The sequence below is a fragment of the Athene cunicularia genome, unplaced genomic scaffold, assembly GCF_003259725.1.
Source record: "Athene cunicularia isolate RWA unplaced genomic scaffold, athCun1 SCF_11, whole genome shotgun sequence".
Lineage (NCBI taxonomy): Eukaryota > Metazoa > Chordata > Aves > Strigiformes > Strigidae > Athene > Athene cunicularia.
In genome coordinates this window covers 119,868-146,024 of record NW_020799167.1, presented here as the reverse complement: position 1 = coordinate 146,024, position 26,157 = coordinate 119,868, and the positions used below count along the sequence as shown (strand labels likewise).

General features: G+C 62.2%; 1 protein-coding gene across 1 annotated transcript in view; it reads left to right on the top strand.

Moving 5' to 3' along the window:
- LOC113490508 (dedicator of cytokinesis protein 2-like) overlaps positions 1-26,157 on the top strand; it is a gene marked incomplete at its 5' end in the record, with an annotated part of 51,237 nt that overhangs the window by 4,472 nt on the left and 20,608 nt on the right. The window contains 11 exon segments of the mRNA XM_026867023.1: positions 705-802; positions 1,318-1,407; positions 1,925-2,025; positions 2,140-2,180; positions 2,183-2,264; positions 6,782-6,893; positions 14,227-14,297; positions 14,847-14,953; positions 16,071-16,198; positions 16,724-16,795; positions 17,751-17,846. Of these exon segments, the coding sequence (XP_026722824.1) occupies positions 705-802; positions 1,318-1,407; positions 1,925-2,025; positions 2,140-2,180; positions 2,183-2,264; positions 6,782-6,893; positions 14,227-14,297; positions 14,847-14,953; positions 16,071-16,198; positions 16,724-16,795; positions 17,751-17,846 (998 nt within the window).

Sequence of the window (26,157 nt, the reverse complement as noted above, 5' to 3'; positions counted from 1 at the left end):
TGGGCCCCTCACCCCAAAAAGGCCATTGAATGACTCGAGCGTGGCCAGAGAAGGGCAACGGAGCTGGGGCAGGGTCTGGAGCACAGGTCTGCTGGGGAGCGGCTGGGGGAACTGGGGGGGTTCAGTCTGGAGAAGAGGAGGCTGAGGGGAGACCTCCTGGCCCTCGGCAACTCCCTGCCAGGAGGGGGCAGAGAGGGGGGATGAGTCTCTGGAGCCAAGGCCCCAGCGCCAGGCCCCGAGGGAATGGCCTCAAGCTGCCCAGGGCAGGGTCAGGCTGGCTCTGAGGAAGGATTTCTGTGCAGAAGGGGCTGTTGGGCGTTGGAATGGGCTGCCCAGGGCAGGGGGGAGTCCCCGGGATCCCTGGAGGGGTTGAAGAGTCGGGCTGAGCCAGTGCTGAGGGATCGGGGGGAGTTGGGAACGGTCACGGGGAGGGTCATGGCTGGGCTGGAGGGGCTGCGAGGGCTTTTCCAGCCGAGAGGATTATGGGGTTCTGTGATTCTGCCCGTGCAGCCGCAGGATGGAGCTCAGGCATGACGGGCACTCGCCCTGTGGCTGCCCCGGTGTGGGCCCATCAGCGAGGGGCACCGTGTCCCTGGGCTGGGACCCCTCCGGGCAGTGGGGGTGGGACGGGGCACCTGGGGGTTGGTGCTGTTGGGGGCTGGCAGCAAGGGAGCACATCTGACCTCCTTCTTCCTCCCACCCAGTCAACCTGTTGGGGCTGCTGAAGTGGCGCTCCAAGCCCAGCCTCCTCGCCGGGAACCTCCAGAAGCTGATGAACGTGGACGGAGGGGAGGTCATCAAGGTACGGCTGGGACCCTCCCTCCTGCCTCCCCCCTCCCCTGCCCCAGCGCTCACGTCCTGGCGTGTCCCTGGCGGCTGCTCCGGGGGGGTGGGCAGCAGGATGTGGAAGCACTGGGGTGTCCTGGCAGCCTGGCCCGGGAGCAGCTGTTGGAGTGGGGGGAGCCGCTGGACTGGGAGCACTGGGAGCACCCTGCACAGCCTCAGCGCCTCTTGCCCGGGGGAAGAGATGCTGCCTCTGCCTGTGGCTATTGCCCTGCTGGCCCTGGGGAGCCCCACTGGGGCTGCTGGGGCTGTGGTGGCTGCTGGGGGAAGCGAGCAGCAGGAGGGTCGGTGCCGGGGGACAGGCCAGGCCGGGGAGTCATGTTGTGGCAAAGGGCCGTTTGCCCAGGTGGAGAAAGGCTGAGGAGGGGCACGGGAGCTCTGTGCCTGGACAGGGCACTCCCGTGCCCAGAGGTGGGTCTGGGGCGATGCTGGGAGTTAACGCTTGAGCCCTCACAGTGCTTTTGTCTTCCTCAGTTCCTCCAGGACACGCTGGATGCCTTGTTCTCCATCATGATGGAGAATTCAGACACGGATGTCTATGACACGCTTGTCTTTGATGCCCTGGTAAGTGGGACCTGCTTCCCTGCAAGTGCTGAGCATGACTCTGAGCCCTCTGACAGTGCAGGATGGGCCCAGGTCAGACTGGGCAGGGTTTGAGATGGGGCTTTACTGATCTGGCCAGACCAGCCATGCTCAGAGCTGCGCTGACCCAGCATGGAGCAGGGACCCCCTCCAGGGGACAATTCCAGTGAGATTCAAGGGCGTTTCTCCTACCCTGAGACAAGAGTGACCCTGGTGACGGGCCTGGGGCAGAGCTGGGGTTGGGGCGGCTCTTGTGGAACACCCGGGCTGCGAGCCCTGTGCAGGCTGGCCATGAAGAGTCCTGCGGCCGCTGGGCTCAGGGCTCAATTCGGGCTTCCCGCCTTGGAGGTCTGTCTGTCCCGGCAGGCTGGGCAGGCGGGCGGGGGCTTTGGTGGCCCCAGCAGCTCCCACAAGGGGTCAATGCTGCTCTGGCTGCTGCTGCAGGCACCCGGCGTCCTGCTGCCCACGCTGAGCCGTGCCCGCTGCCCGCTCCCCCCAGGTTTTCATTGTGGGACTGGTGGCCGACAAGAAGTTCCAGCATTTCAACACCGTCCTGGAGGCCTACATCCGCCAGCACTTCAGCGCCACGCTCGCCTACAAGTGGGTACCCAGCGGGCGTGGGGGGGCCAGGGCCGGCGCCTGGGCAGCACGGCATGGCTGCGTGGCCACCGGACACCCTGCTGAGCCCCGTCCACATGCGTCCCCATCCCACAGGAAGCTGATCTCAGTGCTGACACAGTACGTGGACCACGCGAGCCCTGCGAGCCGCTCATGCGCACCTTCAAGGCCTTGGAGTACGTCTTCAAGTTCATCGTCCGCTCCCGGCACCTCTTTGCCCAGTAAGTGCCAGCGATTGATCCCACTGGGCCGGGCACCACGCTCTGCCAGGCTGTTGCAGGGGCACCCCTGGGGATGGGGTCTGCGGGAGGGAGGAAAGGAAAGGACCCCCCAGGGGTCCCTGCGCCATGGGAGCCGTGTCGTGCTAACGCGTGTTGTGCCAACCGCTGGCCCCAGGGATGTGGCACTGGCTGCTCGGTTTGGGCGCAGCGCCCAGGGGTGGCACCCGTGGCTCCCAGCACGCTGCGGACGTGCTGCTGCACGGGCCGGTCCCCAGCCAGGCTCCCCTCCACCACCGTGCTCCCCACCCTGAGCTTTCCAGCAGATTTCTGCTGCAGGTTGTGCTCTGGTTGGTGCCGGAGCTGTCGTGGTCTGGCGCAGAGGGAGGGAGGCAGTGCTGCATCTGGGTGTGGGAGAGCTCCCACCGTGGCAAGACGGGCGCTGTCACACAAAGCGCTCCCTGCGTTTCCCAGCATTTGCGAAGCGCGTTGGTGGCGATAGCGTGGAGCAGGCCAGCAGTTTGCTGCCGTCAGGCCAATTGCCGCCAGTTCGTCCGACCAGGAGCCGTGGTGCAGGTGAGAGCGGCTCTGGTGCCGTGGTTGCAGGGTTGCCCACGAGCCCTGGGCTGGCACGGAGCCCACGCTGCCCGCTCGCAGCCCCAGTTGCTTTGCACTGGGAAATGCACGGCTGCTTTGTGCCCCGCGAATGCAACCACCATGTGGAGGGGCCTGCAGCCACGTCCTGCCTGAGGCACCAGCTCTGAGGGGGGCTGTAAGAAAGAGAGAGACTTCTGACTTGTCCTGTAGTGAGAGGATGAGGGGTAATGGTTTTAAACTGAAAGAGGGCAGATTTAGGTTAGATCTAAGGCAGAAATTGTTCCCTGTGAGGGGGGTGAGGCCCTGGCACAGGCTGCCCAGAGAAGCTGTGGCTGCCCCCTCCCTGGAAGGGTTCAAGGCCAGGTTGGACGGGGCTTTGGGCAACCTGGGCTGGGGGAAGGTGCCCCCATGGCCGGGGAGTGGGACTGGATGATCTTCAAGGTCTCTTCCCACCCAAACCCTCCTGTCACCCTGTAATAAGCAGTGGAAGGGGCTGGGAGCCTCGACGCCTCCTTGTTGCTGCTGAGGAGAAGGTCAAAGTCGCCCCCAGCCACCTCCAGAGTCCTCCTGGGACCTGGTTTTGTTCGTTCCCGTGGGCTCGGGGTTCCCATCCTCATCTGCGCTATGGGACAAACAGGCCTCCCCTGGGCAGGCGTGGGTGAGCCCGTCTGCGCTGCCAGGCTGAGGTGGAGAACTGGAAACGGCCCCTTAGAGTTATCAGAAAAGCAAGTGACGTTCCTCTTTTGTTCCAAGTACGCGACGCCGAAAGCTGAAGCGCGCGGAGGCAGCGCGGGAGGTGAGGAGCCGCGCAGGGTCCCGGCGCCCGCGGGGGCTCTCGGCCCTCACGTGGCCCCGCTCTGTCCCTCTTTGTGCCAGGCGGGTGCTCCCCGCGCCGCTCGCGGGTCCCCTCTCTCCTTCCTCGTCCGTCCTGCCCGCCCGCCCTGCCCGGGGTCTCCTTCCTGGCTGGGCAGCTGCCCCACGGCACCGACCTCCTCCTCATTCATGAAAATACAGAGCAAATTCCCCAGCTTATAGAGCTTCTGGCAGAGAAAATTAATTATATGGAGCATTTGCAAACAGCCCTGTGAATTAGTTTGCATTGGAATGAAGACATCCCTGAAGACATTTAGTGTTTTTATTCATCTTCCCTTTATCTTAGTGATCTTAACAGTGCAGTAACACGGACTCCTCAGATCTTCTAAATACTTTAAACGGTGCTACAATTTGTACACAGTCTATAATTTAAAGAAATTAGATTGTAATTATAATAAGTTACTGCAGATTGCTGTATCTATTTGATTATGTGTGCTGCTGCTGGAATTGCATGAGCAGCTCAAGTAGCTTGTACGAGGATCCCAGGTTGCTGCGAGGATGGTCAGAGCGGGGCCCGGCCGGTGGTTCATTGCCCAAGACACTCAGGCAGCTCCACGGCCACTGTGTGGGGAAGGGGCTCCCGGACCCCCCTTGGCCCGGGAAGGGGCTAGATCCTGGCACTGCCCGTGGGGGCTCTGTGCCCAAAACGTACTTTTCTGCAGGGAGAGGCTGTGCTGCTTCTCCAGCCACGCTCCCCTTCGGCTCCCCACGCACGGCGCTGGGGGCTGGAGGGGCCCCTCCACCCTTCCTGACATCGGGGACCTCTCCCGTCGCCTCCCATAGTCCCCCCACATCCCCTCACAGCCCCTTGGCACACGGTGACGTGGTCCCCGCTTGCTGCTTCCTCCCTGCCAGTTCCTCTGTCTGCTTCTGCTTTTCAGTTGCCACCGAGGGGGGTGAAGGTTTCCTGAAAGCATTTGTCGTAACCCCGGGGCCCGCCCCGCAGGGGGGGTCCTCTCTGGCCGGCACGGGGGGAGCCGGGGTCACTTGCCCTCGTCAGCACCCCTCTGCAGCCGCCCGGTTCCTGCAGCCAGCCCCTCGCTCCAGCAGCACCGTGGGCTCCACCGTGCCCTGCTTGTTCCTTCCCGTGTCCCCGGGGCAGCCCCGCGAGCACCGGCCCCTGCCTACCCTCTGCCCTCCAGCCAGGGACCCCACGGCTGCTGGGTGTCCCCACTGGCCCCGTCCCGCGGGAACTTGGCTGGGGTCCCCAAGGGCTGCCGGCCCCACCGAGGTCTGAGGTGCAGAGGGTTCTCAGGCAGCACAGCCCTCCCCAGGACCGCGCCGACCCTCCTGGGTAAATCCCCTCCCACACAGGTTTTACCGCAGTCTGTGCCAATTTGCTTTCCGAGCTGGTGGCCAGACAGTTTTTCCTGCTGCTTCACTGACAGCACTCGGAGGATTTCGGTGCCATCCTTCAAGCTCGGCTGCGTGCTGGAGCCTGGTGCTGCAGGGACCAAGGCGGGACTGCGCCCGGTGTCTTTACACCCAAGAGGTGTCGGGCCCGGGGAACGGGCTTCGCATTGATGAAATCCTCCAACCCAACGGGTCAGCGTTAAATTAAAGACCATGTCTGCCCTGATCTTGCCTTGAGTGAGCTGCACACGCCCACTGCTTTATACTGCTCTGCTTTGAGTCATTACACGCTCAAGAGTTCAGAAACTGGGGCTGATGATATGCCTTGGAATTGTTATAATAGCATATGGTATTCGTGCATGCCCTCTTTAAGGTAAAAATGCAGAATTTTGTAGGCAAGACGTGAGGGGAGCTTGAAAATCCACGCCAGTCAGTTGTGGGTAGATGCATCAAACAAATCCCTAAGAAATTATGATCGTCTCACAGTATCGTTGCTGTGAGAGTAAAAGCTCTCTCACATCCTTTTGCTGATTTTAACACACAGAGACTCTGTTAAATTTCCCGGGCTGTGGCGGGGCCTTGGCCCAGGCAGGGCCACGGGGAGGCGGGGGGCTGCGGGGGCTCCCACTCTGCAGTAACTTTTAACGTGCAGGACCCTTCTTGGGTCAGCCTGAGCTTTGTCTTGGCGTGGGGGGCGGCGAAGGGCTGTAAAGCAGCCGCTGCTCAGCTGACGCGTTTGTCTGAGCTCATCTGAGGCGCCTCGGGCAGACCAAGGGGCTCCTTCCACCGGCAAAGCTCCGAGCCTCCACCTGTGCCCTGGGGTTCCTCTACCGGACAGGAGGGATGAGTTTGAACGGGGAACTATCCAACTGTAATTTTAGAAAACAAAGCCACAAAGTTTTTACAAAAACCAGCCTCAGTAAATACAGCTGGTAAGCAAAAAATGACAGATCTTGTTTGTTCTGCTGCTGTACGCACCATTAGAAACCATTACACAATTAAAAGCCGAACAGGTCGTCCTGTGGCGGTGGCAGTCGGTGTGCAGGGGCCAGGTCGGGCTGGAGGATGTGTCTGGGTTTTACCCCTCATTCCCCAAATCCATGCATGTGGCCATTCCCCAGCAGAGCTCACGGCGCTGTCCCCTGTGTCAGTGGCCGGGGTGAATCGGCTCCGATACCACCCGTGTCTCACAAGAAGTTACTGTGGTCGCTATATTCTTCCGATTCTGCACTTGACTGGCAGCTGTGAAACCTTCTGGCAGTTTTGCACCTCTCGTGGCTGAAATCCCCCAAGGGTTTGGTTTGTTCTGTGACTGGTCACGCAGGTTGTGTTGAGACTGGAGGGTGCAGGAAGTTTACGGCTCAGGTGGGAAGAGGCTCACCTCCTTTGAGAGGGCTTGGGTGTGTAAAATCATGTAAAAGAATCTATTTTTTAAAAAAAAGTATATATGTAAGTATGTATAAGGGGTGTATACAAGTAAGGCAGCAGATAGAAGTCTTTAATACAGGTAATCCCGCACAGTTGAAGCGCTGAGTCTGGCTGGCCCTGGGGCAGTGGCCAGGGCTTGCTTCTAGACCCAGCTGTGAAAAACGGTCACTGAGGAGAGTAATTAACTGGGATCCCAGGTGACCCCGTCGGAGCCTGCGCGGGCGGCACGGGGTGGTTGTGGTGCCACGCGGTGACTCTGCCTGTTGCAGGCTCTACGAGGGGAAGGAGACGGCCGAGTTCCAGCGCTCGCTGCAGCGGTTCTTCCTCTCCCTGAACCAGCTGATGAAGTCCCCGCTGGAGGGTCCCACGCTGCTCTCACAGGTACGGCGGGGCCGGTGCTGCGGGGGGACTCAGCTCTGGCACGTGGCAGGATGGGTGGCGCCGGCTGTGCCTGTGCCAGGGTGACACTGGCTGTCCCCATGCTGGGGTGACACCAGCTGCCCTTCATGCCCCGTATGGTGCCTCGCTCTCCCAGAGACCCCCACCCCGACACCCCGGCCCACAAAACCCCACGTTGCACTGGGGCCGGGGGCTGCGGCGCGGGTTTGGGTCAGCACCTTGGTGCTGCTGGGCAAGCACTCTCCCGCCTGTGCCTGTGCCAAAGCCCAGAGAGGAGGGTCTCAGGAGGGCTCGTCCCCATCCTGGGGCTCCCTATGGGCTGGCACAGGGGCACCAGGGGGAGCAGAAACGGTGCCTTTCGCACTGGGGGCCCGCAGGCATGGCTGCATCCTTTACCTGTGTCAAGGCCCTGCAGCTGCCAGTGTGACGGTGCCGGGGGCCAGAACTGAAGGGAGAAGGCGCTGGAGCCCCGGGCCCTCTGCGGAGACGCTTGGCGGGTGGAGGCGGGAGCTGGGGGGTTCCCAGGGGTGGGGCTGGGGCCACACTCTGCACCCGTGGTCCTGCAGAGGTGACTTTGTCTGTGGGCCAGGACACACGGTGGCAGCTCCTGTTCCAGCTCCGCATTATTTTGTGACATTCTTACATAATCCCTTATAAACTAATCTAAAAAAAGAGCAGTTTGAAGACCATGACGACAGCTATCCTCACAGAGAGGAGGGGGGCTGTCCCACACTGACTCCAGTTTCCATCGTGGTGCCGTGGCTCTAGAGACTCTGCTGCAGCAGCCCCACGCGCTGCAGCGTTACCCACTGCTGCTCATCCTCCTGGGCGGGTTCTGCCCTCTGCAGCACCTCCTGCAGCTCTGCAGGAAATAATTCCTGCAAATGCATCCTGGCAGAGCAGCCTCCATCCAGCGCAGAGGGGAAGGGTCTGCCTGCGGGACAAAGCCCACGCCTGGGGTCCAGCTGAGGCCAGCCAGGCCACACCTGGAATCCTGTGCCCAGTTCTGGTCCCTGCTGTGCAAAAAAACTGCGGCCAGGCTGGAAAGGGCCCAGAGGAGGGACACAGGGATGATCGGGGCCTGGGCCGCCCTGTGAGGACAGGCTGGGAGAGCTGGGTTTGTTCAGCCCTAAGAGAAGGCTCTGGGAGACCTTAGCACCATGTTCCAGCATTTACAGGGTGGCTACAAAGCAGGTGGAGGCTCCCTTTGTACAAGGAGTCCCCTGGAAAGGTGAGGGGTGATGGGTATGAGTTACTCCAGGGGAGATTCTGACTGGACATGAGAGGAAAGTTTTCCCAATGAGAACAATCAGCCACTGGAATAACCTCCCCAGGGAAGCCAGGGATTCCCCAGTATTGGATGGTTTTTAGGTTCAGCTGGACAGGGTACTGGGCCAGCTTGGCTAGTCTGCGTTTTTGGCAGGAAAGGTTGGACCAGCTGATGCGTGAGGCCCCTTCCAACCTGGCACTCGATGGCTCCGCGATTCCATTTCCTTACGTACTTTTGTGCTGCTGTGGCTTTGGAGCAGGATCCCTCAGTCTGGGGCGAGGACTCGGGAGCAGCCTGCAGGAAGCTGAATCACAGAATTGTCTGGGTTGGAAAAGCCCTCGCAGCTCCTCCAGCCCAGCCATGACCCTCCCCCTGACCGTTCCCAACTCCCCCAGATCCCTCAGCGCTGGCTCAGCCCGACTCTTCAACCCCTCCAGGGATCCCGGGGACTCCCCCCTGCCCTGGGCAGCCCATTCCAACACCCAACAGCCCCTTCTGCACAGAAATCCTTCCTCAGAGCCAGCCTGACCCTGCCCTGGGCAGCTTGAGGCCATTCCCTCGGGGCCTGGCGCTGGCTCCTTGGCTCCAGAGACTCATCCCCCCTCTCTGCCCCCTCCTGGCAGGGAGTTGCAGAGGGCCAGGAGGTCTCCCCTCAGCCTCCTCTTCTCCAGACTGAACCCCCCCAGTTTCCCCAGCCGCTCCCCAGCAGACCTGTGCTCCAGACCCTGCCCCAGCTCCGTTGCTCTTCTCTGGCCACGCTCGAGTCATTCAATGGCCTTTTTGAGGTGAGGGGCCAACACTGAACATGATGAGGCCCAGACTCAGTAGTTTGCCCCCGTGGATGCTGCTGCCAGGTTTTCAGATCTGACCACACTTTCTCCTGGAAACAGCCAAATTCTGCCGTGGGATCTCGGCTGCCAAGCAGCTCCTCTCCCTGTGGAAATCACTCTTCTGGTTGATATTAACTTTGTTAGAGAGAGCAGGAGATACCAAAGCTCTCTGGAAGATCTGTGCTTGGACTTGATGATCCCAAGGGTCTTTTCCAACCTGAACGATTCTGTGTGACTGATCTCTGCTGTTTTCTTTAGGCCATGTCCTCCTTGGAAGCCCCCTGGCCCTTCCTCAGGGATTGCTGGAGTCTCAGGCGGGTCTGGGTGCTGCAGCCATGCTCTGTAGTGGGCTGCGGTGTTGTGCAGTAGTGGGACTCAATCCTTCAGGGACCTTCCCTCTGCTCCCGTCTCTCCTGGGTGGGAATACCTGTGCTCAGAGATCTGTCACCGCTCGCTGGCTTGGCAGTGGCTCTGTGGGGGTGGCCGAGAGGGGAACTCATCGCAGCAGCGTGGGGCGGCATCAGGGTGGATTCTCGTTGATCTCCCCCAGGTCATTTTTGGGCATTGCTTTCCGACTTTCAATTTGCCTGTTTTGTCAACGCAGCTTGTGTTTGGTGTTTCTGGGCATGGCTTTGTGCTCAGCCTCATGGCAGCCCCTGGTGTCACCTCTCCCGAGCATGGTGTCAGCCGGGTCTCCTCCTCGCCCTCACTTCTCCTCCTTGGTGCTTGCTGCCAGCGCTGCTGTTCTGCAGCTGTTACAGTGACGGGGTTTCTCTCATGTCACCAACAAAGTGTTTTGCTGGGGGAGAGAGTACACAGGTGAAATTACTTGGTGTGGAGGTGAAAAATCAGAAAATGGTCTTAGAAGTGAGAAATCCCTTAACTTCAAATGCATGGTGATGTGTTCCTGGCTGACCAACATGCTGGTGGGTGAGACCTAGGACTATAACGGACAGTGCTCTGGGATCGTCCGCTCCGTGCTGGCACCGATCAGGGAATGCTCACTCAAGGTTGGGAACTGTCAGGAAGGGACTCGAGAAGAAAACGGAGAATGTCCTTTGGCACAGCATAAGTCCCTGTGGCGTGTCTGTGCCCATGCTTGGGGGCGTGCAGCCGAGCTGGAGAAGCCCCAGCGAAGGGTGACCGGGCATATGGGGCAGCTTTCCAGTGGGGTCACCTACCTGGCCATCCCAGACCCCTCCATCATCCTGGAGGGGACGAGCAGGGAGATGGGGCAGGGAGCTGCAGGTCCGCCTCTGGTCTGGAGAGGGGGGGTGGGCAATGGAGATGGTCACTCAAGGTCTCTCCTGACTCAGGGGGGAGTGTCTCAGCAAGGGCCGAGCTCGTTCATCCGCTGCGCAGTGAAGCTGCCGAGCCCCTCATGACGGTCTGTGTCTGCTCCTGGCAGCCACCCCGGGTGCTGAAACTTTGTTCAAGTTTGTTCGTAAAACTGCCCCCCCCCCCCCAATTATGTTGCTATAAAGACATTTTTGACTCAAGAGGCCCTGACCTTGGCCCTGACCCTGGGAAGCACCATGGCAGGCTTGTGAGCCAGCAGGATCCTGTCCTGTCCCCTGCCCAGCCCCCGGCTTCGTGCTGCCCTGTTTTGCCAGTTACCAGGCCTGGCACAAAGGACACAGCCAGCATAAAGATGAACCAATAACCAGATTGTGCTGGACACAGAAGGGTCAGTCCATGGGTGAGTGCTGGGGGCACAAACAAGCCTATCAGGTCATACATCATTGACATCAATCCCAACGACACTGCACAACCAGCGACAGGGGCAATAAACAGGGAAATAGAGTCTCCCAGAGAAGAGACGGGAGACAACCAGGGCAACAGCCCAACACATCAGACCAAAGAAGCCCCATCATGAACACAGCCCATGTTTACAAAAGCCAGACCTGAGTGGAGCCCAGTCCCAGGGAGGCGGGAGGTCCTTCCCCAGCAGGGAACTCTGCATAGGGCATCCCCCTCACACACAGACACTGCCCCTCCTGCGAGGGGTCCCCGCTGTTATCCCCAAGTGGGACACCTGACCCTTGTTTACTCAATGCAGGACACCTGGGACACATTTACCCAAGGGCTCTGTCTGCCAGGCCCCACCCTGGGGGGAAGCCTAAAGGGAGACTCACCCCCCTTGGGAAGGGCTGGGGGAATCACCCAGATATCAGCCTTAATGTGGGGCTGGGGCTCTCCAGAGGGGCCCTGGCACCCTGACCCCAGGCCTCCAGTGTCCCACGCTGGTGTCCGCTGGCTCTCGCTGCACCCAGCCCAGACAGCGTGTCCTGAGCACCTCGGGCAGGTGCTCCGAGGACAGAACTTCTCCCCGTGTTCCCTAAGTGGGCTTGTGCAGACCCCCGCGTCTGCGGCCCTGACGGCAGCTCCGCCTGGCAGCTGAAGGCGAGACCTGAAGGATCTGTCCACGCCTGACGCAAGCTGTGCAGCTCCATCCTGTTCTGCCTCCTCCTGCCACTAAGGCTGCAATTATCTGATCAGCCCGAGGCAGGGCTGATAATAGCTCCTGAGCTGCAGCACTCCTGCAGAGGCCACCTCTCCTGTGGGGAGAGCCAGTTCTCCCTTGGACTGCTTCAGGCTGGGAGGTTTTGTGCTATTTTGACTGCTCGGGGCTGTGGAGAGGAGGACGAGTCTCTTGGCTCCGCTTGCTGGTGTGGACAGACGGGGGCCGGGACGGACGGGGCCCGCGGCCGTGTCCCCCTGCTCGTCCCTGGGAAGGACAAAGCCGGTCCCCTCCGCGCTGGGCAGCAGGGCAGGCTGGAGCCCAGGGACTGCCCCCGCCTGCTGCGGCCCCTCGGGGCTTCGGGTTTGCGTTGGGATGTGGCGGCCGGCTGGGCTGGGCTCAGGGGTGCCTTTTCCCGAGGGGGTGCTCGCCATCACCCCAGGGTCGGAGCTTCCCTGGGGTCGCTCTGACTCTGCCCCGGCGGCTGCCGGCGCGCGGGTGCGTTTCTGCAGGGCATCTGGTTCCAACAGGCATGGTCACGGTAGCGGGGAAGAAATCGGACACAATTTGTGTGTCATAGCCTGGCTGACACGCTCTTGCCACAAAAAATCAGTGCGAGGGGGCTAGTGCTCCGTGGTGAACAACGTTTTCAGTTCTGCAAGGCCAGGCAGCTACCTTGGCAGTTACAGTAAAAGCCAGAACCAGTTTCTGGAAGAAATCCTCTATGAGATGCTGGTGCCCATGTCTAAGAAGTCTTGTAACACTGGAAAATTCCTTGAGGAATGAGAAAAATTCTGTAGTATCTCATTTTTCAAAAAGTGAATGAGATGACCTTGCTGACTGTAGACCAGAGAGGCTGTTGGTTCTGGCTCAGTCGTGGAGAGGATGCAATCAATTCAGAGTTAAAGGGTGGCAGAATAATTAATGCTAATCAGTCCAGCTTTACTAAGCATGGAGTTTAATAAAAGAAAATCAAATTTAGCTGTTACTTTTTTGAAGTTACAAATGTGACTGACTAAGATAACTGACATAATAGGCGAGACTAACAACTGCTTGACTCGATACAGCATTCTAATTTAAAATTAGCATTGTGTAAGTTTATTAAAATAACTACTTTTAATCTCTTTAATATACATCTTCTCAGTTCTAAAAAAAAGCCATTACAAGCGAAGAGCTGTCGTGCAGGGCCGGGCATTTCTTTGGGTCCCGGGGAGCTGGCTCTGGGCTCAGCCATCTCTCCGTGCTCGCTGAGGCCTGGCGGGGCCCCGGGTGGAGCTTTCAGTCGGGGCCGAGGGTCTGCCCTGCCCGTCAGCCGCCCAGCGAGGGCTCAGAGCCGAGCGGAGGTTTCGGCTCCGCTGCAGGGTGCTCCCGGGGCAGATCCTGCCGGGACTTGCCTGGCCTCTGCCCGTGCTCACGTGGTCCCAGGGGGGTGGGCAAGGGGAGCTTGTCCAGGTGCTGAGGGTTAAACTTTTAGAGCAATGTAGCGATATTATGCTTAGGTCAAGGTGTTTGTTGTCTGTGTTAAAGCCAAAGGTGTCTCGAATGAGCAGAACAAGATCAGCTTCTTTGAGCAAGGACATCCTGAGGCCCTTGGACCTTGCAGAGGGTCCGTTGCCAACTGGGCAAGCAAACTCAAGGTCCGTGTGTCCTTCACTCAGCCACCCTCATTCTCATACTAAAGATCACACCTGTAGTTTAAGAAGAGCCTTGCCCAAGTGAAGCCCCTTCCCCTGAGTGTGTGTAGCAGTAGAAGTGTCGTGTCAGCAGTATTATAATTATATGTAAATTATCAACCAATCATCATAGAGAGGATGGGCTTAGAAAATTACTAACTCTGCAAGTTTTGTGTATAAATACAGCACGGAAAGTCCTGTTGGTGTGCTGGATTTGTGGGAAACCACTGAGCCCCCAGGCTCGTGCAACCTTAAAATAAATAAGCGACATCTCTCCTGGGTGGGTGATTCTGGGGCCATGAATCTGCTTTTCAAACCAGGTGGATTTGCAGCAGGCCCCAGTCTCTTGCTGTCGCTCAGAGGCAGGCGGCGGACTCGATGCCGAAACCGCTGGGTGCAAACACCCGGAGCTGTGGGGCCCGTGCGGCTCCAGGGGCACCGAACCTCCTGGAGGTGCTGTGGGGGCACGGGCGGGGGTCTCCGGCACTTCTGGAACCCGGGGGGATCCCAAAGGACCCGCTCCCCTGGCAAAGCTGGAGGTAAACGGGACTCAGCCAGTCGTTTGTGGCGCTCAGCTGCGTCACAAACACGGTGAAGTAGATTTTCACACAGAACGATCTGTGGCCGGTGTGTTCCTGTCCCAAACCAAAGAACCAGCCGTGCCCCGGGCTGGGTGCGGGGCGGCTGCCGGAGCCGCCGGCGGTCTGAGGGGTGACACAGGTGGGGACCATGTCCCTGATGGTCGCGCTGTAGGAGTCTGGTTGGTTTCAGGGTGCAAGGTACAAGCTGGGGACCCTCCCTGACAGTGGCGGGGTGTGACTGTAGCGGTGCCGCGTGCTTCGCTGGGGGCTCGGCAAGAGAAAGCTGCTCCCGGCTGGACACCCCTTCCCGGGGGGTGGGGGCCAGGCTGGGCACGCTGCTGCTTTAACAAGAGGGGCTCAAGCGAGGACAGTGCTGGCTCACAACCCGGGGGGAGGCAGCAGGGGCCAGGGTCACCTCCCTGCCTGCACAGCATCCGTCTGTCTGTCCGTCCGCCCTGCCCGCGTGGCTGCACAGAGTCAGCTCTCTCCTCTCTTCGCAGGGAGCAGCCCTGAAGTACCTGCCTTCCATCCTCGAGGATGTGTTTGGGATCTTCGACTCCTCTGCTCTGGGGTAGGGTCCCCGCCCCCCCCCGTCCCCCCCAGCCCTGCCGGAGCAGGCACCTCTGCCCCTGCTCCCCTCCCGCGGTGACACGGGCCAACACTGCTGAGCCAAGGGCGAGGGCAGGTGGAGAGGTCGGGGTTTCCTGATGCCGGGGAGTTGCCTCCTCATCCCCAGGGGAGGGTTTTGCTCAGTTTGAGCTTCAGGCAGGGGCTGAGCCTGGAAACCCTCAGCCCTGGCTGTGTCCCCTTCGGGAACCCAGGCAGACCCAGGCAGGGCCTTTATGCCGGGTGTCTCCCGGGGTGGTTTACACAGGGGCTGCCTCGTGGCCCTGTGCGGTGGGAGCGTCCTGCCCCACGCCCCTTGCACAGCTCTATGCTCTTCGAGTGGCCCTCCCAGCCTGGCAGCCCCTTCCCGACCGAAACACAGCGGCAATTGGCCCCCAACCCCCTTCTGCCTCTTCCGCAGAAGGAACGGGGCTGGTGCTCAGAGCTGCAAAACCAGGGGGTCTCTGGCAAGCCCCGTGTTTAACGCTCACTCAATCCTCTGCCTGGCTGGCAGGGCCTTGCTTCGGGACTTCATCGGGAACCTGCCGGCCCAGCGCCTGCTGAAGCAGAAGCTGCAGTCCCTGACCGACATTGTCAACAGCAAGATCTTCCAGTGCTACGGTGAGGGGGGGCACGGGGGGTCCTGGTGGCACTTGACCCAGCACTGAGGGATCTGGGGGAGTTGGGAACGGTCAGGGAGAGGGTCATGGTTGGGCTGGAGGAGCTGCGAGGGCTTTTCCAACCTCCGGGATTCTGGGGTTCTGTGAAAGCAGAGCTTGGGAGGAACGCCTGAAGGCTCAGGGCAGGAAAGGGCACAGGGGAGATGCAATGAGCTTCTAGATATCCACCCGGCATCACAGGAGAGGGGGAGTGGACTGCCCTGGGAGCTGGGCCGGGGGCCCTGGGTTTCAGGCACAGCAGGGTGCTCCGGGGAGCAGCTGAGCTGCAGGCAGCAGGAGCCCTTTGTCTCTGTCCGTGGAGGCTTTGAGCAGCGTGAATGTTGTCTCACTCGGCCGTTGAGGTCAAGTCACCTCCTGCCGCACAGCCCGGCCCTGCTCTGAGCCTCCACAGTCCTATGAGTGCCCCCCGGTGTCCTTCCCTGCATCCCCCCGCGGGTCCTGCCCGGGGCCCTCCCCGTGCTCCCCGGGCCCGCACAGCCCCACTCCTCCACACCCGCCACAAGCAGACAATAAAACAAAAAGCAACGTTTCTGCCATGGTCCCTCCCTCAGTCCCCGCCAGCGCTGAGCAGCAGCAGGGCTGTCGGCCGGTGTCACCACCCCGGGCAGAGCCGCAGCCGCAGGGGCAGCGGGTTGTCACAGTCAGCCCTAGAGACTCCAGTTTACTGGAGGGGGTCCAGTTTGAAAGTCTCCGTCTGTTAAATCTGAAGCGCCTTTAGCAGAGCAGAGAGGCAGAACAAAGCTCACTGGTGGAAGCTGAAGCAGGAGAGGTTCAGATGAGGCTTTTCTATTTTATTTTGCTTTATTTTAGTAGAGAGGGTAAGTAGCTGTGTAACAGTGTGCAGCGGATTCTCTGTCCTGGAGCCTTCCTGCCAGGATCTGATGTTTGTCCAACAACTCTGCTCCATCCGAGGAGGGAGTTGACAGCTCCATGTGTGTGGGTCACAGCCCAGACCAGGTGTCGTGCTGGTCCCATCCATCCCGTTGGTCCCTTTCCTGCCCCATCCTCTGGTGCTGGGGTGGTGCCAGCCCCCACCAGCCCCCTGCCTGCCCCAACAGAGTGCCGGGAGCTGCTGCTGCAGACAGCGGTGCCCATCCTGCAGGAGCTGATCGAGAAGGGAGAGGAGGAAGACGCCTGCATTGAGCTGCTCAGCAACATCCTGGAGGTGCTGTACAAGGCCCAGAAGGTAAATTCCATCTTCTCTGCTGCTTCCATTTCCCTCTCCAGCAATGACCTCGGAAGGGACCCGACTAAACCCATTTGAGTGGGGTTAAGCACAAATTATTGGCCATGACACAGTTAGGAGTGATTGTGGTCACCCACAGTCAAAGGGGGCTGTTGGTGCCCACCAGCCCGGTGGGAACCTGCCCAAGATGGGGGTAAAAACCTGTTGGTTTCTACCCTGGCTGCTCTGTGGCGATTCCCATTGGTCCCTGTAGGCGGGGAGGAGGCCCCCGGTGCACTGGGGTGCATCGCCGGCCGTGCCTCGTGCTAGCCCAGCTCTGCAGACCCAGGAGGAAGGCAAGGGCAGGGCTGAAGGCAGATGGTCCGCGGTTGCCCGCTGGCCCCTGGGCAGCGTCGCACTCCAGAATTAACAGTGATGGCCCTAAACGTGTGCCCGACCACCCGACTCAGCCCAGGATGGTCCAGGGGGGATGGGGTTGTCCATCCTGGGTGTCCCCCTGATTCCCCGGGGCACTGCTTGTTGTAGAGAGCGGAGGAGCTGCGAGCGCAGCGTGGCACAGGCGAGGGACAGCACAAGGACCGCGGGGACACAGAGCTGGTGAGTGCCCCTCTGGCAGGCTGTGGCGCTCGGCATGAGGGAGCCAAGTGCCCCTGCGCCTTCAGGGAGGGCTCCTCTGTGCCTCCGTCCCGTGGCAAACCCCCTACAGTTGCCTGGAGCCAGCGCGCAGAGCCCGCGGTGCTGGGGTCAGGCCTGGAGGTGGCTCTCAGGGCTGGGAAGCTGGGGGTCTGCGTGGCTCTAGGCTTGCTGTGAGCCCCCAGTGCCCTGTGGCCCCCCGTTGTGGGGGCGTCTGTGCCCAGACCTTCGCCCTGGCCCCCCGCAGCCTCTGCGCTTCACTGTGTGGGATGGGTGGGCTTGGGCTGCTCCAGCTCCTCTCAGGCAAGGAGTGAGCGAGGTCTCGGGGCTCTCGGGGGCACAGAGCTGCAGGGTGACCTGGTGACACCCCCAGTGCAGCAGGCGAGGTGTGAGCAGGGCGTGTGGGCCCTCCAGAGCTGGTCGTGGCCCTGACAGCATGCCGGTGGCCCCACTTGGCCCAGTGGACTTGCTGCTCCCCAAGCTCTGGAGCCATGTGGGGCCATGCAGACGTGGCCACATTGCTGGGGCAGCTCTGGTTGAGCCGATCCAGGGACGAAGGGCGGCTTCTGCTGGAGCGCAGGAAGGGTGACGTGGGGGCTCGCAAAGCTGGGAGCAGTGTATGAAAGCCAGAGCACAGCTGGTGACAAATGGTGGCCCTGATGGCGTGGCCACTGGTCACGGCTCTTGTAGGCTCTGCCCGGGACACGCGGGTGTTTGGGCTGAGCACGTGGACGTCACAGGCACATGGACAGTCCTCACACGACGGCTCTGGCAGCTCCCTCCTGGGTCTCCCTCCTCCTCCTCATTTCTGGGTGCAGACGCCCACAGGGATGATGCTGTTGCCTGCACCCCCTGTCCCGGCCCCGCGGGAGACAGTGGCAGGCACTTGGGCATGGCCGTGACACCTCTGACCTCGCAGGTGAAGGTGAAGAAGCACATCCAGCTGATCCTGGAGCGGCTGCTGCACACCGTCAACCGCAGGGTGATCGTCCTGGACCGGGAGAACAGCTTGCGGGTGAGTGTCCCCGCCACCGCCTCGCGCTGCACTGGGCATCGGGGCTGCTCTGGGCGACGCGGGAGGTGGAAAAGGACCCGGGTGAGCATTCTGGAAGCAGAGGAGGGGTTTGCGCTGTATTCTCCAGAAAAAGAGTCTGGATCCTGTGAACTGTCAGTTTTACATGCCAAGCACATGTGGGAGGAACGTGCTGGGAGGGGCAGGCGGGCCAGAGCAGGGCTGAGCTGAGGCTTCGCACAGCGGATCTGACCGAGGGGTGGGAAGCGGAGCTGCGGCCACGGCTCTGTGGGCACTTCGGTTTGGATGTGGCGGCAGAGCCAGCGTGCTCGGCCAGGCAGCGAGGAGGAGCGGGACTGAAAAGCTGCTCTCGGTGATGAGGGCGGGCGAGGAGCCGGGTCTGACGGCGCTCCGGGGACCCGGAGAGGGCGGCAGGGCCGTGCAGCCGCAGCAGGGCTGTGCTGTGCCGCGGGGCTGGGCCGTGCCAGGCTGCACACACGCCTGGAGCAGCAGCCTGGCCCTTTGCCTGAGCCTTCCTGGGCTAAGCCTGCAGGTCTGCCATCCTGCTCTTCACCTTGTGAATAAAGACCAGGCTAAACCCGGGTGATAGAGACAGTGGGATGGAAGCTTCACCCTCGCTGGCCCTGCCATGCTCCGCGGTGGATGAGGCCACTTGGGTCTGTGGGTGTCCCGGGTGCTGGGATTGCTCCCACCGATGCCCTGCGGCACCGGCGCTGCCGTTCCCTGCCCGGTGACCCCTCCTCGCACCCCTGAGGGATGGGGCAGGCGTGAGGTTCCCGCAGAAGCATCTAGGCTGGAAAAGACCTTGAAGGTATCTAGTCCAACCATTAGTCCCGGCTCAGCCTGAAGGTGCAGCCCTGGCAGGACGTTTGCCAACACCAGCTCTGCCACGCTGGGGCGGCTCCACTGCAGCTCCCGGCACACGCCCGGGCACAAGCGGCCTCGTGTCCCGGCGGTGCCGCTTGCCCAGGCTGCTGAACACTCTGCCACCGGGGCTCTGCCAGGCGGGCACAGCGGGCTCTCGAGCGTGAGTCACACGTGACTCAGGCAAGAGCCGCAGCTGGGGTTGCGTTTGGTATCGCTTTGCTCTTAGCCTTTGTCCCCAGGCTGCGGGGTTTGGTGCCGGGGGAAGCAGGAGCAGTGAGCTGCTGGCCATGCTCTGCTGCGCTGTGAGCGAGGCGAGGAGGGGCGCTGGGCGCTGTGTGAGAGACGGGGGGGTGATCCGCACTCCGCACTTGCTCCCCTTTCCCCGTGCTGGCCCCGCTGGGCTCCACAAATGCCCCCTGGCAGCTTCCTTGGTGTCATTCACTATTTCCATGCTGCTGCTGCAGCCCCTGCTTCCAGCCTGGGGTCTGAGGCCCCTCAGCCTCAGCGCCGCCGCCCCCTCCCTTGGCACCGCCGGCCCTCCCTTGGCACCGCCGGCCATCCCTTGGCACCGCCGGCCCCCCCTTGCCACCGACAGACTGCAGCCCCTTGAGCACCAGGTGGGTCCTGGCACAAGGTTTGGGGTTCAACGCTGGGTCGGCTCTGGCACATACGAGTGTCCTGCTTTAGGGTGCTGTGGTGGGGGCTCCAGCCAGAGGGGCTGTGCTCAGACCTTCCCACCCCCTGCTCCCCCGTTGCTGGCCGTGGCCCGGCATGCCCAGTGCTTCCCGGCAGAGGCTGGGTGACATTGCCCGCCACTGGGGTCTGGGGACCGCTCGCCCCGCGGTTCCCTGGTGGCGGAGGGTGGCCGGGGCATGTCCCGTCCAGCTCAGGCAGGGAGCAGGTACCATACGTGCTCGGCACACACTGCTGCTGCCAGCTGCTTCCATCTGCGACCCTCGTTAAACTGAGCCGAACGGCTCCTCTCATGGGCAGCCCTGCAGGGGCTGAATACTTGAGCTGCTAATTCCTTTCTGCCTGTAATTAGCCCGCACATCTGCAGCCAGGGCAGCCCTGTCAGCCGGCTGTGAAGTGGGAGAGGGAATTTCTAGCCCCTGCAGCCCCAGGTGCAGGTGGGCTGCGCGGGGCCAGCCCCGGCCCCGCTTGGAGACGCCTGTGGGAAGGAGAGCCCTGTGCCCCGGGACCCCCACCCAGGAGGTTTTGGGGACAGGTCTCTTGTCTCCTGGCTGGGTTCCACAGTGACTGTTTTCCACTATCTCTGGCCCGGGGTGCAGGAGGAATCCTCGGTGCTCCTGGCTAACCCGCGGGCGAGCAGCCCCGGCTGTGTGGTGCAGGGGCGGGCGCATGGGGGGTGCTGACGGCCCTCGGGGAGCCCCAAGGCAGAGGAGGGGCCTAAGGCTGCTCTCGCAGAGGGGCTGTTGGGTGCCTGGGGCCAGGTGAGTGCTATGGCCTGTGCAGGGGAACGGCCGCCAGACCCCTCCTCATCCTCATCAGAACAGAAGTGCACAGGTGGGAGAGGATGTAACAAAAATAGCGTCTCCGTAGAATTTATTGGATTCTCATTAAATACAGCCATTGTTCCCCTTGCCTTATTTACACAGGGACTTCGATACATTAAACTGAACGGTTAAAAATACAAAAGCTGGTGCTACCCAAACCCTACCGTCAGAGGGAGGGAGGAAGAAGGAGATGTGGGAAGGGGGTCAGTGCTGGGACGGTGCCCCCGCACTCCTGGCCCACCGGGCACCGCCAGCTCACAGGAACCAGAAGCATTTGCGCCTGGATTTCTTCGCATCCAGCTTCGCAGGCAGCTTCGTCACTGGCGACGGCTCTTGCCTGGGCGGTGAGATGGCCCCCGCCGCGGCGGGGGAGCTCGGTGTGGCGCCGCCCTCGATATGGCTCAGCACGTGCTGGAAGCGGCCCTCCTGCTGCCGGAAATCGTGCTCCACGCTGCGGCCGGCGGGGCCCAGGGGACGCTGTTAGAGGGGCATCGCCCGCCGCAGCCCCCCCACCTGCTGCAGCTCTCCCCCCGGTGCCCCCCGCCACCCTGTGGCCTGCCGCAAGCCACCCCCCATCCCATGGAGCTCACGCAGCCCCCTGCACACCCCCAGGGCACATTCCCGGGGCACTCGCACTCCCCAGGCCGCATGTGGGGCCAGCACACGCGGCGAGGGACCAGCCCGGCATGGCAGCTGCCGTCCGGGTGTTTCTCTGCAGCTTCTTCCACGGTCACCGGCATTTCCCCCTAGGCAGACTCCCTGGGGTCACCGTGTGCCCCTGCCAGGGGACGTCCTGCTGGCACACCCCCCAGACAGCCCCTGCCCGCTGCCCTCCCCCTCCCAGGCTGTGGGTGGCGGGGGGTGGGGGCCGGACCGGTCCCGAGCCACCGTCCTGCCCATGGCAGTGCGGGCAGCAGCTGGGCACCCTGCCCATGGCAGTGCGGGCAGCAGCTGGGCACGAGGCATCCGTGTGGCTAAACCTGCGGTGCTGGGGCACCCGGGGACAGACCCAAGCGACAGCCCCTGACACAGTGGCAGGGCGTCTTTTGGGATGGGTCACCCGCAGCTGCTCCCCCTGCGCCTTCGTTCTCCCCATCCTCAAAGCCTGGCACTGCCTCTGCCTTTCTCTCAGGCTCGACTGTGTTTTTTCCTCCTTCACCCGCTCGCCGAGGCTCCTTCGCCCTGAACAAGGACAAACAGACTGGGTCCCTCCTCGGGAGCTGATCTGCTGCGAGGGGCTTCCCGCAGCGCCAGGGAGTTGCTCCTGGCACACGGTGCTGGTGGCACCGAGGTGGCACTCGGGCACCGGGTCTCTGGGGTTTCCTGCAGCTGCCTGGCCGGCTCGGGAGCGCAGCGGCTCCTCTGCCAGGCTCATGCCCGTCGGTGCCGTGCTGGGGCTGCTCCTCCCTGGCGAGGGCAGAGGAAGGCTCTGGACTCTCTGCAGTCACCGGCCACGGCAGCGTGTTTCCCTCACGGCTGTTCCTTGGCTGTTGGACCACAACGTTCTCCCCCCCAGCAGCAAACGGCTCCTGGGGGTGCTGCTCCCCTCCCGCAGGCTGCAGGGTCCCTCCCAGCTCAACCAACAACCACCAAGGGGAGCTGGGCAGCTGCCGCTGGGGAGTCGGGCTTATGTGGGGGTTGAGCCCAGGGTCCCTGGGACCCTGGTTAGTGATGAGCCCCCCCAAGAGGGGCTGTGTGTCCCTGGGGCTGGGGCGCCTCATCCTGCTGCTGCTGCCCTCAGTGCTGCTGCCCCTCACGCCACTGGTGACCCAAGGACTTGGTAGTAATGGGGGGCTGTGCCCCCCTCCCCCCCCAGCCCTCAAATTTCCCATAAGTGCTGGAGCCCCCCCAGTGTCCCCACAGCCTCCTAGGCTGGCTGCTGGTGGCCATGGGCCGAGAGCACCCCCTCCTCACACCAGCCACAGCCCCTTGGGCCAGCCAGTGCTGCGGGGGGCTGTGGGGACCAGCACATGGGGAGCCCCCCCGCCACCCTGTGCCCGGCTGACACCTCCCGCCACTCGGCCCTGTGAGGACGCGGGCTGTCCCCAGATACTTCCATCAAACAGGGCGAGCCATGTCCCGTCACGGGGGGGGGCAGCGTGGGGAGCGACAAGCAGCCACCTCCCCCAGATGTGACATCTCCCCCCGCCGCTGCGCCACGTGGAGACAGGCTCGTCAGACCCAGTTAGCACTGAACCCCCCGCGAGCCGCAGCGGGGACTTTGTGGTGTCAGTACGCGGAGAACAAGAGAGACAGACGGGCCCTGCTGCTGGGGGGCAGGCTGGGGCACCCCCAGCCCGGAGGGCTCTGGCAGAGAGCGTGCCTGTCCCCCACAAGAACACAGTGGCTGAACCGCCCCGTGCACACGCGTGTGCGCACACGTGTGTGCCGCAGAGCTCGGCAGCCTGCACTCCCCGGCAGGAGCAGAGGAGCCTGGTTACCAGCGAAAGGAGAACAAGCTGGCCAGACCCCACACGTGCACAGAGGGAGGGGGCCAGACTGCACGGCAGGAGGGACAAACGGACCCCACGGCGTGGGGATGGGCAGAAGGCAGCGCAGCGGGGGGAGAGCTGGCACCGGGGAGCCCAGCCCAGCTCCGAGCCCAGCAAGCGACCCAGGCCCTGGGCTGGGGCTGTATTTTGCACCAAACTGTCTTTTGGCACGATGGGCGCTGCCGTCTTCTCACCAGTGCCCTGGGAGCTCCCAGGGGGCGCAGGGGCCTTGCCAATGGCCGTTCTTTGGTAAATCAGCACCCTCTGTCCCCACCCAGGGCTGGCAGGGACCAGCAGGTGAGGTGCCCCCTGGGCCACAGTGTTGGCCCTCTCCCCCCAGGGAGCTGTTGTCCCTTCGACTGGTGATCAGCAGCTGAACACCCTCGTGCCAGAGGGTGCTTGGGCAGCTGCGGTGCTTGTACTGACACCCATGAGTGGTCTGTACGTGGTGCCCCCCGACACCTGAGAGCCCCCCGTACGTGGTGTCCCAGCAGCGGAGGTGGCAGTGGGGACAGCGGGGCTCACAGCCGCTGCCTGCCCGGCTGCCGTGGGGCCACAGATGGGACAGGTCCCTGGGGATGGGGACGAGCAGGATGAGGTGCCAGGACATGGTGCTGCACACGTGGCACGGGGACAGCCGCTCCCCATGTGCTCTCATCAGCTTTTCCCTGGAGCTTCCTGCGGTGGCCGCTGCCAGGGACAGGATCTGGCTTAGGGGGGCTTAGCGGGCCCCGTGCAGCCACGTTTGTGTCTGCCCTGAAGTGCTGGGGAGTTTCTGCCACAAGCAGAGAGCTGCTCCGTCAGAAGGGGTGTGACAGTGCCGTGTCCCCGGGGGACAGCTCAGACCCCACAACCCCGCGTGGCTCAGGGTGCCCTGAGCACCTGCCTTGCCACAGGGACAGGAGACGGAGCGCAGGCGGGCGGGTCCCCTCCCTCCCCAAGGAGTGAGGACTCACAAACCCCCCTGGCCCTCTGCTTTGTAGCCAAATTACAAGTCTGAGGGGCAGAGGAGAGCAGGGGCCCCGCCAGAACGTGCCGAATGCCAGAGCTGGCTCCTACCTGTAGATGATGCAGGCACAGTCCCGGCAGGTCCCGCAGTTGGCGATGTCCTGCCCTGTCCGGTACGAGTGTCTCCTGCGACAGAGCAGAAGCGCCGTGAGCCCAGAGACCCAACCTGGGTCTGCCTGTGCCCCCCCAGCTGCCCCAAAGGCCTTGTCTTCCCCTGGAGTTCACACTCCAGCAGCCAGGAGCCGGGGCTCTCCTCTTTGAATCCAGCCCCTCTCCTCCCTGGATCCATCTCTCCTCCCTGGCTCCCCTCTCCCCCACGCGATGCCGTTTGTTGCTAGGCCAAGTGTGGTGCCCCTCAGCTCCGTGGGTTTCTCAGACGGGTTCGAACCAGCAAGGGGCACAGCAGAAGCCCCGAGTCCTTCACGCTGTAGCTGCCTCCTTTTGTCTCCATCCCAGAGCGGTACCTCGTGCCCACGGCCACCCTGGGTCACCGTGCCTCTCCCCACGCACGGTGCCACGGAGGGAGCGGGACCGTGGGCAGTGCGAGGTGTGTGCGGGGGGAGATGCTCCACACTGACCACCAGCCTACGCCAAACCCGGGATTTATCTCTTTTGGGTGCTTTTGTACATCCTCCTCCGGGGAAGGTGCACAGGACTTTGGCTGAGGAGCGCCAAAGCTCAGCTGAACCTGGTGCAGTCTCCTCCCCGATGGTGGCAGAAGGTCTCTGCACCCTGAATATTTCTGCTGCTGGTGCCAAACACCGCGGTGCCTCCCCGGGAGCACACACCGCACTGCCCCCCTGCCCACGGCCCCCCTGAGCAGGTCCCCCCATGCACCCTGAGTGTCCCATGTCCCCGCCATCCCCACCACCTGCCACCGGCACGTCCCGGCTGCTGCTTCCCCCCACGCGAGCACAGGGTGTCACTGGCTGCCAACCTCTGGCCCCGCCGCAGCGCCAGCCCGGCGCTCCCCCTCCACGTGCCACCGCCACCCCGGGGAAACGGGTCACTGACATCTCTCCTGTGGCTTCTCCAAACCCAGCTCATGTGCCTTTGACTTCGCAGCCCCCCAGGCTCCAGGGGGCCGGGGCTGTGCCGGGGGCTGCCCACAGTCCCCCCACGCCCCAGCACAGCCTGTGGGTGCTCCCCGCTGGTGCCCCGACTCAGAGCTGTAAGAGAAGGGCCCTGGGAGATGCTTTTGGTTGCCCTGGCCAACTCCACATCTCCATCACCCCTTGGGCAGAGCAGGCTGTGGCTTTTGGGGGACAGCTGAGAAAACACCCCCTCATCCCACAAAGTCACGGTTTCCTGTTTAAATCTTCCTCCTATTACTTGACCTTGATCATGATTGTTCTCAGCTCTCAGAAACTAGGTCTTTGAATGCACCAAATTATGTATTACAACTGGGATTATACTGTTGGCACATAAATTAGATCATGATACCTTTTTTATATATATATCTCTATAGAAGGTACATGTATATGTGTGTGTGCATCGCACAGACTGCACCTCGCTGCCAGGACACGAGCTAGTCCTGGGCTGGTGTTTGCTGTGGGCTCATGCTGGTGGCAGACACCTGGGCCCTGTGAGGCCACGTCACACCACGAGCGGCCTCGGGGCCACCACGCACCTGCAGGACCCACGGGGTCACACTGTTCCCCAACATAAGGACACCGGGATAATTTTTAATGTGATTTCCCATCCCATTCCTTATGTCCCTGGGCATCTTGTTCACTCATTTGACTGCAACAATATATGGAGCCGAGATTTTAATTAAGCTGCCCGCAGTGAAGCTAAATGAGCTTCCCAAGCAGGCAAGCTCAACTCTGAGAGCAGGAGCAGACCTGCCCTCTCAGCAGGCACCACCCTGTCCATGCCCTCGCAGTGCCCGCAGGGACGAGGCTCGGCACAGCCACGGCATGGCCATGGCACGGCCTTCCCCTCCCAGCAGCCGCACAGCCCTGCGGGGCTTCACTGTTTTACAGGAGAGTGCCAGGGTGGCACAGGGTCAGCAGCTCCTCGCAGCTCCTGGGAGGTTGGCGGCCCTTGTGTGAGGTGAGTTCAGAGCGTCTCAGCTCCGGGCCAACCCCAACACTTGCTAAGTTCAGGAAATCTGCCAGGGAGGGCAAGGAAAAGCATCCCAGGGGATGCCTGTGGAGCAGGTCCTGGGAAGGACAGGATCGGGGTGCCTGGGCACCTCCCCAGGGCGCAGACGTGTGGGTCACTGGGGTACCAGCTGCCAAATTTGCGCCTTTGGTAACACTGGGGCTGGAGCTGAGAGCAGGCCTGAGAAATAGGGAAACTGTTCCTGGGGCACCTGCTCCTGGTGACTGATGGGCACGTCACTGCACCGGAGCTGGGCAGGGGGCCCAGCTCCCCTCGCCCCCCGGCCTGCACCCCTCGCACCCC